Source organism: Sinocyclocheilus anshuiensis, unplaced genomic scaffold (genome assembly GCF_001515605.1).
Source record: "Sinocyclocheilus anshuiensis isolate Anshui unplaced genomic scaffold, SAMN03320099.WGS_v1.1 scaffold952, whole genome shotgun sequence".
Classification (NCBI taxonomy): Eukaryota; Metazoa; Chordata; class Actinopteri; order Cypriniformes; family Cyprinidae; genus Sinocyclocheilus; species Sinocyclocheilus anshuiensis.
This window is the reverse complement of record NW_015552656.1, coordinates 871,667-881,179: the sequence shown is the minus strand read 5'-3', so window position 1 is coordinate 881,179 and position 9,513 is coordinate 871,667. Positions and strand designations below refer to the sequence as shown.

The window sequence follows — 9,513 nt, the reverse complement described above, 5'->3', positions numbered from 1 at the left end:
TATATATATATATATATATATATATATATATATATTTATTTATTTATTCATTTATTTTGTGATAAGAGTGCCTCAGTGATCTTTAATTAAATTATTGATGAAACTAATTTATAATCTATCTATTCATTTATTTACCATTTATTTGTCTTTTGCTAAACCTGTCAATGGTGAAAAGTTTAATTATTAAGAATGAATAAAGTAATGAAAGAATAAATAAATAAATTAATTAATTAATAGTTTTTATTTTCAAATTTGCACAAGCACAGGATAATTTTGACTAACATTAACTGCAACATAATATGGCACATATTTACATATTGCCACAAAAAAAGTATATATATATATATATATATATAAGAATAATGTAAACTCAAAGTCTTACTGTCTCTTTCTTGGGCCGTGAGGTCAGGGAGACGGGGGACATGTCGTCGTGGCAACAGCAGCGTCTGAAATGGCCAAGTCGCCCAATACGGCACCACCACCAACCAGTGCTCGTTTTCCACTACCACACGCTCCTGTGTAAGCAGAGACCAAACAGTTAATCAAGTACAAACAATATATCATGCTAGTTATTAAAATGTCCAAAGGCCAAGGATGATGTTTCACCTTAGCTATTCTGAATGCTATTGAACAACACTTTCCAAACATGAGACTCTGAAAGCAGTGCTAATGTAGCTTTAAAATCAATCACATAATATATACTTTAAGTATACAAACATGAATACTTAGCACATTCAAGTGCACACTCAAGTGCATTTTAAATGCTTTTTTACACGTTTAAAACGAAATGAAGATTAGTAAGTGATGCCAGAAATCTCAATTTTGGGTGAACTATCCTTTTAAAGTCACACCATTGCATTTTGTATCTTATGGACACCAAGGCTGACTAAGTGACCGAATAAATTAAACGCATTCGTGATTCAAAATATATATTCTGATTCACAAATGCTCAGTTCTTCAAAATGACAGACATACAGAGTCGTCTTCTGTGTACCAGTGAGCTTTGCACAGTTAAATTTTGGCTCATTCGTCAATGCAAATGCATTCAAACTTCACAAGATTAGTTGGATGGACACTGTGGACTGTAATTTTCAGCTCATTCTACAGCAGGATTCAAGGACTCTGGCTTGGCCATTGCTGAATACCAACTTTCTTTTGTTCAAGTTATTTCTTCATAGTTGTATTCTGTTCACACACATCTCTGGCAGACTGAATCAGGTTTTCCTGGAGGATCTGCCAGTATCTGACTCTATTCTTGTTGCACTCGATGACTTCAATTTTGTATGTTTGTATGGTAAGGGAAATATATAAAGCATTTTAAGAAAACAAATGTGGAATTCAAAGCCAAAAAATCTTATCTATTGACCAAAAAAAGCATCATTCAGAAAATAACTCCGGACCACTTTTTAAAATAAAGTAATGCCCAGGTGAACATTTTTGAATTGTAACATCAGTTTTGTATTGTTAACATTACCATTAACATTAGCTGACCATTCAATTTGGCTTGCGCTATAGCCAGCACTTTGCTTTCAGGTCACACAGTTCAAATAAAGAGTCATCAAGACCACAAAATGTCCTTCCAAACGTTTTCAGGTTTCATTAAATGACTTTTAAACTCTAGACATGACTCAGTGCTGGTCTTAAAAGCTGTTTCTTCTAAACACTCACCAGAAGTGCTGAAGATATTGTTGATGTCTGGACACTTTCTCTCATTTCAGCCAAAGAGCTCTGAAAGGCTGTCAGTGTTATAGCTGGACTCTCACTCATGTCTTTGCAATTGCTCCACTTCTGGTAGCTCATTTTGGCACGACAGCTGAACGCAGAAGTGTCTGGTTTGTGCCACATATTTGTTACACTTGTCACTGTGTTACACTTTCTAATGTTTCTGAAATAAGGTTAACACCTTTGCCAAATGTTTTATAACTGTCTCCAGCTTTTGTCCTCCTATAAACTTCATTGTGACAACTGGGCCTTTGTGAAACCTCATGTAAAATAAAAATCTGTACCATCAGAACCACCAAAAACTCCTCTTCCATTGTGCAATGGTTATGTGAAATACTAACCAAAATATAGCTGCAAGCAGCAAGCACGTAACCACTTAGATCATAGATGAGCAAGACGGTTGGGTATGTTTTCAATAAAGCAGAGGGAACAAACCAAAAATAAAATGTATTTATTTCGTTTTATTTAGAGACTCTGTTTAGTAAACCACTGTTTAATAACAAAAAAGTCTGTCACTGCTGCTGCAAAAGGTTGTAACACTCTTCATACTGCAGTTTATGGCATCGTTGTAAACTGGGGAAGATATTTGAAGTGCTTCCGTTTTAGGAAAACGTATCTTTTAGTCAGAATTGTTGCGCTTTCATTCTATTATACTCTGTCTGTTTTACTGACAGCCGCTCCTTCAGTAAAATCTGTGAATGGATACTTGCTGTCAGGATGAGCCTTTTTGCAAAGTGGAAATACTGGTGTGACTTTCTCACATTTACAAATAAGGATACAACCACAAGATGTAAGTTAAGCGCTGAGGAAAACATATCTCAAATGCATTAAACATCACACGCATCTGACAGGAGAGCAAGTTCCTTTTAAACTGTATGCTTTCAATTTTGTTTGAAGCACTAAACAAAGTATGTCTCATGTTTAGGAAAACTGGGATTGTGCACTTTTCCACAGCAGTTCACTTATACTACGTATACCTTACAATAGTGCTGTGCGATAAAATTAATGTTGATAACGATAATAAGCTTGCACAAGCTCAAAACTTTTCAGACCCCATTTACACCTTGTGATCAGATTGAGGAAAATGCATCTTTATACTGGGTGTAAACAGCCCGAGAGACACTTTTCATCTTTTTGTTTGTGAAAAACTACCATCAAATACACATTGAAACTCAAAGATCTTCATGACAAACCGCCAAAATAAAAGTTTGGTTTAGCTTGAAGAAATTATGACAGAAATATATTACCACTGTATGCTAAAATGTACTTCTCATAGTAATAATAGTATTTTTATTTTTAAGGAATATCATACAATCAAGATTTTTTTCAAGATATCTTTGTTTTGTTTCTGAAAAACTACCGTCAAATACACATTGGAACTTAAAGATCTTCATGACAAACCGCCAAAATAAAAGCTCGGTTTAGCTTGAAGAAAGTATGACAGAAATATATTACCATTATATGCTAAAATGTACTTCTCAAATTAATAGTATTAGTATTTTTATTTTTAAGGAATATCATACAAGCGAGATATTTTTCATTCATGTGTTACTTTATATAGTTCTGTTGTACAGCATCTTATTTGACAAAAAATAAAAACGCAATGTTTAGTTGTAATCAAAAGGAAATATAACAATTCATTTACATTTAAAAGACTGATTTGATTGTTTCGTAAAGTTTTATTAAATCACTTATTAGGCACCATTTTTGATGATACATCTGTATTAAATTGAAAAAAAAAAACATAATCTAAAGAAAAATAAATCAGAAAAACAAAAATATATGGAAAAATAAAATTGATTTCATGGGGCCCTAAATTAAAAGGCAGCTACTCTGTGGAATTTAATTCTGAACAAACAAGTCATATTTACATTCATTCACAAGGTCTAACAAACATGTGGAGAGCATTACATTCTCCATTAATGGTGAATGAATATTGTGTTAAATATTGATATCATATGTATGGGGAAAAAATATTTAATTAGCCCTTGTGAATCCCTCGTCGCTGACAGAGAGAGCTAAACTATACATGTGGCAAGCGGTGCATACAATAGCGGGAGAAGAAGCCATTACTCACCGTGATTGATGAATGATTCTGACTTACCACTGTTGTTTGGTGAACTCGTGAAAAAACGGAGCAAGAGAGAGAAAAGAAACGGAGCGAGAGAAAAAAAGAAATCAGCAATAGATGCAAATGCGAATGACAAGCTAACCGGCTAATGAATGCTAATGCGCTGCACTTGCGGTTTTAGAATAAAAGTGAACGATCAAATTAATCAGATTAGGTTGAAAGATAATATCAGAAATATGGTGGGAATTAAGTTATATTTGATCACTTTAAACAACAGAGAGTGATAGTAAGCGAAGCTACACGGAGCTACAATCGCAAACCACTCAGCAGCACGGCAGACAGGACAACAAATGAACAAAATTAATAGAATAGAATAGAATAGATAAGTATAAATTTATATATTCATAAAATCCTCTATCTATCTCTCTCTCTCTATAAAAATATAAAAATACAAGAATGTGTGTACGTATGTGTGCACAAATAATTATACAATAAAATAGTTATATAATGTAAAATTGTATATAAATGTACATATAAATCATAAATCACTATATATATATATATATATATATATAAGAATAATGTAAACTCAAAGTCTTACTGTCTCTTTCTTGGGCCGTGAGGTCAGGGAGACGGGGGACATGTCGTCGTGGCAACAGCAGCGTCTGAAATGGCCAAGTCGCCCAATACGGCACCACCACCAACCAGTGCTCGTTTTCCACTACCACACGCTCCTGTGTAAGCAGAGACCAAACAGTTAATCAAGTACAAACAATATATCATGCTAGTTATTAAAATGTCCAAAGGCCAAGGATGATGTTTCACCTTAGCTATTCTGAATGCTATTGAACAACACTTTCCAAACATGAGACTCTGAAAGCAGTGCTAATGTAGCTTTAAAATCAATCACATAATATATACTTTAAGTATACAAACATGAATACTTAGCACATTCAAGTGCACACTCAAGTGCATTTTAAATGCTTTTTTACACGTTTAAAACGAAATGAAGATTAGTAAGTGATGCCAGAAATCTCAATTTTGGGTGAACTATCCTTTTAAAGTCACACCATTGCATTTTGTATCTTATGGACACCAAGGCTGACTAAGTGACCGAATAAATTAAACGCATTCGTGATTCAAAATATATATTCTGATTCACAAATGCTCAGTTCTTCAAAATGACAGACATACAGAGTCGTCTTCTGTGTACCAGTGAGCTTTGCACAGTTAAATTTTGGCTCATTCGTCAATGCAAATGCATTCAAACTTCACAAGATTAGTTGGATGGACACTGTGGACTGTAATTTTCAGCTCATTCTACAGCAGGATTCAAGGACTCTGGCTTGGCCATTGCTGAATACCAACTTTCTTTTGTTCAAGTTATTTCTTCATAGTTGTATTCTGTTCACACACATCTCTGGCAGACTGAATCAGGTTTTCCTGGAGGATCTGCCAGTATCTGACTCTATTCTTGTTGCACTCGATGACTTCAATTTTGTATGTTTGTATGGTAAGGGAAATATATAAAGCATTTTAAGAAAACAAATGTGGAATTCAAAGCCAAAAAATCTTATCTATTGACCAAAAAAAGCATCATTCAGAAAATAACTCCGGACCACTTTTTAAAATAAAGTAATGCCCAGGTGAACATTTTTGAATTGTAACATCAGTTTTGTATTGTTAACATTACCATTAACATTAGCTGACCATTCAATTTGGCTTGCGCTATAGCCAGCACTTTGCTTTCAGGTCACACAGTTCAAATAAAGAGTCATCAAGACCACAAAATGTCCTTCCAAACGTTTTCAGGTTTCATTAAATGACTTTTAAACTCTAGACATGACTCAGTGCTGGTCTTAAAAGCTGTTTCTTCTAAACACTCACCAGAAGTGCTGAAGATATTGTTGATGTCTGGACACTTTCTCTCATTTCAGCCAAAGAGCTCTGAAAGGCTGTCAGTGTTATAGCTGGACTCTCACTCATGTCTTTGCAATTGCTCCACTTCTGGTAGCTCATTTTGGCACGACAGCTGAACGCAGAAGTGTCTGGTTTGTGCCACATATTTGTTACACTTGTCACTGTGTTACACTTTCTAATGTTTCTGAAATAAGGTTAACACCTTTGCCAAATGTTTTATAACTGTCTCCAGCTTTTGTCCTCCTATAAACTTCATTGTGACAACTGGGCCTTTGTGAAACCTCATGTAAAATAAAAATCTGTACCATCAGAACCACCAAAAACTCCTCTTCCATTGTGCAATGGTTATGTGAAATACTAACCAAAATATAGCTGCAAGCAGCAAGCACGTAACCACTTAGATCATAGATGAGCAAGACGGTTGGGTATGTTTTCAATAAAGCAGAGGGAACAAACCAAAAATAAAATGTATTTATTTCGTTTTATTTAGAGACTCTGTTTAGTAAACCACTGTTTAATAACAAAAAAGTCTGTCACTGCTGCTGCAAAAGGTTGTAACACTCTTCATACTGCAGTTTATGGCATCGTTGTAAACTGGGGAAGATATTTGAAGTGCTTCCGTTTTAGGAAAACGTATCTTTTAGTCAGAATTGTTGCGCTTTCATTCTATTATACTCTGTCTGTTTTACTGACAGCCGCTCCTTCAGTAAAATCTGTGAATGGATACTTGCTGTCAGGATGAGCCTTTTTGCAAAGTGGAAATACTGGTGTGACTTTCTCACATTTACAAATAAGGATACAACCACAAGATGTAAGTTAAGCGCTGAGGAAAACATATCTCAAATGCATTAAACATCACACGCATCTGACAGGAGAGCAAGTTCCTTTTAAACTGTATGCTTTCAATTTTGTTTGAAGCACTAAACAAAGTATGTCTCATGTTTAGGAAAACTGGGATTGTGCACTTTTCCACAGCAGTTCACTTATACTACGTATACCTTACAATAGTGCTGTGCGATAAAATTAATGTTGATAACGATAATAAGCTTGCACAAGCTCAAAACTTTTCAGACCCCATTTACACCTTGTGATCAGATTGAGGAAAATGCATCTTTATACTGGGTGTAAACAGCCCGAGAGACACTTTTCATCTTTTTGTTTGTGAAAAACTACCATCAAATACACATTGAAACTCAAAGATCTTCATGACAAACCGCCAAAATAAAAGTTTGGTTTAGCTTGAAGAAATTATGACAGAAATATATTACCACTGTATGCTAAAATGTACTTCTCATAGTAATAATAGTATTTTTATTTTTAAGGAATATCATACAATCAAGATTTTTTTCAAGATATCTTTGTTTTGTTTCTGAAAAACTACCGTCAAATACACATTGGAACTTAAAGATCTTCATGACAAACCGCCAAAATAAAAGCTCGGTTTAGCTTGAAGAAAGTATGACAGAAATATATTACCATTATATGCTAAAATGTACTTCTCAAATTAATAGTATTAGTATTTTTATTTTTAAGGAATATCATACAAGCGAGATATTTTTCATTCATGTGTTACTTTATATAGTTCTGTTGTACAGCATCTTATTTGACAAAAAATAAAAACGCAATGTTTAGTTGTAATCAAAAGGAAATATAACAATTCATTTACATTTAAAAGACTGATTTGATTGTTTCGTAAAGTTTTATTAAATCACTTATTAGGCACCATTTTTGATGATACATCTGTATTAAATTGAAAAAAAAAAACATAATCTAAAGAAAAATAAATCAGAAAAACAAAAATATATGGAAAAATAAAATTGATTTCATGGGGCCCTAAATTAAAAGGCAGCTACTCTGTGGAATTTAATTCTGAACAAACAAGTCATATTTACATTCATTCACAAGGTCTAACAAACATGTGGAGAGCATTACATTCTCCATTAATGGTGAATGAATATTGTGTTAAATATTGATATCATATGTATGGGGAAAAAATATTTAAATAATATTATTAGCATATCGCCCAGCCCTACATTACAAACAGTTTCTAAATAAATTCTGCACATGCAATTGTTAAAGGGGTCATATGATGCTGCTAAAAATAAGGTAGGCGTGGCTGACTCTTAACTTTTATAAAGAATATCTCTTTGGATTTGAGACTTTAGTCTTTGCAACTTTACAGATCTTCTTTATGCACCAAGAGCTTGTAACACTCCAAAGAGAAAGGAAAAACTGAAATTGCATCATATGACCCCTTTAAACCAATGCTGTATTTGCTTCATACACGTGCCAACGAACCAAACGACCCATACCAAAATTTTTGTGTACTGTTACTCCTCTACCTAGAAGTGGAACTAAAATGATTAAATTCCTTAAAACTGAAATCCTTATTCTACCCTTGAACGAGTCTGTGCCCCACATGGGCCTCCAGTCAAAAATGTCTAGAAACAAAGCATTGCATTGCAGTTTGTCAGTCGCATCTATTACGTACTGTACTTTTAAAGAAGCATGGAAATATTCCCTCTGGCGCTGCCCGGAGTCCCAACCACAGCATTAAAAACTCAAGTCATGGAGAAGAAAATGAACTTTCATGAGGCTGAGGGCCAAGCAAAGAATTTAACCCTCATAAAATGTGACCGATGTATGATTAAAATGACCTGAGTAAATCCCAGTGATGACGAGGAAGCCGTAAGATCCCAAGGATGGGATTGGACGGCCGATTTGGAACATGACATGCAGTGATGGATTACAAAATGGCTGGAGTTGACGTGTGGCAGCTACAGTGCGGCGAGCGCTGATGAGAAGGTGGCGTTTGACAAAGCGCAGCTCTGTTTGGCAGTGAGTGATGGCGACTGATTAGAGCCTCGCTTTCACAATGATCTTCATAGATAGATAGATAGATAGATAGATAGATAGATAGATTAACATATTTACATATTTTGAACGTGTATTTATTTTATTTATTTATTTTTTTTTACAAATATTATGAATTGTTAATTGATGATTATCAACTAGTTTTTGGGAAGTCACACCAAATAAAATTTTACAGCCTGAACTAATTTTGTCTTGTCATAAAGGTTAAATTATCTAATATTTTATAAGATTTATTGATCTCGACAGTCATGGAGGTCTGCATATAATTTCTGATGTATTTTTTTTTATTTTATATTTCTTTTTTTCCCCATGTTTCTGTTTTTGTCTGTTCGTTCGTTCATTCATTTATTTATTGTGGTGCACCACATAAATATATTTGATAAACCCTTTTATTGAACAATTCTATTTTTTATTTATTTATTTATTTATAAATAAATAAATGTATTTATAAATAAATAAATTTTTTCCCGAATTCTATTCTTTTAATGTGGCTTTTTTGTTCACTATGATTTGCGGACCATTGTATCAACACGGCCCACAAAAATATAAATCTTAATTTAAATTCACATATTAAAACATGCTTATCATAAACTAAGTCACTGTTTGTGTGCATTTAATAATTGAGATATTTTAAAATAAATGAATAAAGAGGACAAAAAAGAAAGAGTTTTACAGTCATCTTTTGTCCCTCGTCTCAGAAGCCGTGAACTTCATTTCTCAGCAACTGAACGGATTTAACATTTCAGTTATTCAGCATATGCCAGTGCCACTGTTCTTCAGTGCTTTGAGTTTTGAGGCTAATACATATGTCAAATTATTCATGAAAATCTCATAGCGCTGAGATGTTTTCCCTTAACTAAACTAAACTTAGAACAACTGCTATCTGCTTTTGGTACAAGATGTTCTTACATGCACCATGACAATAA

General features: G+C 33.9%; 1 protein-coding gene across 1 annotated transcript in view; it reads right to left on the bottom strand.

The window, feature by feature from the left end:
* The window catches only part of LOC107667272 (galactose-1-phosphate uridylyltransferase-like), a 122,684-nt gene that overhangs the window by 46,038 nt on the left and 67,133 nt on the right, over window positions 1-9,513 (bottom strand). Inside the window, exon 8 of the mRNA XM_016458902.1 lies at window positions 4,395-4,527. Coding sequence (XP_016314388.1) covers window positions 4,395-4,527 — 133 coding nt within the window. The remainder of the gene's footprint in view (window positions 1-4,394; window positions 4,528-9,513) is intronic.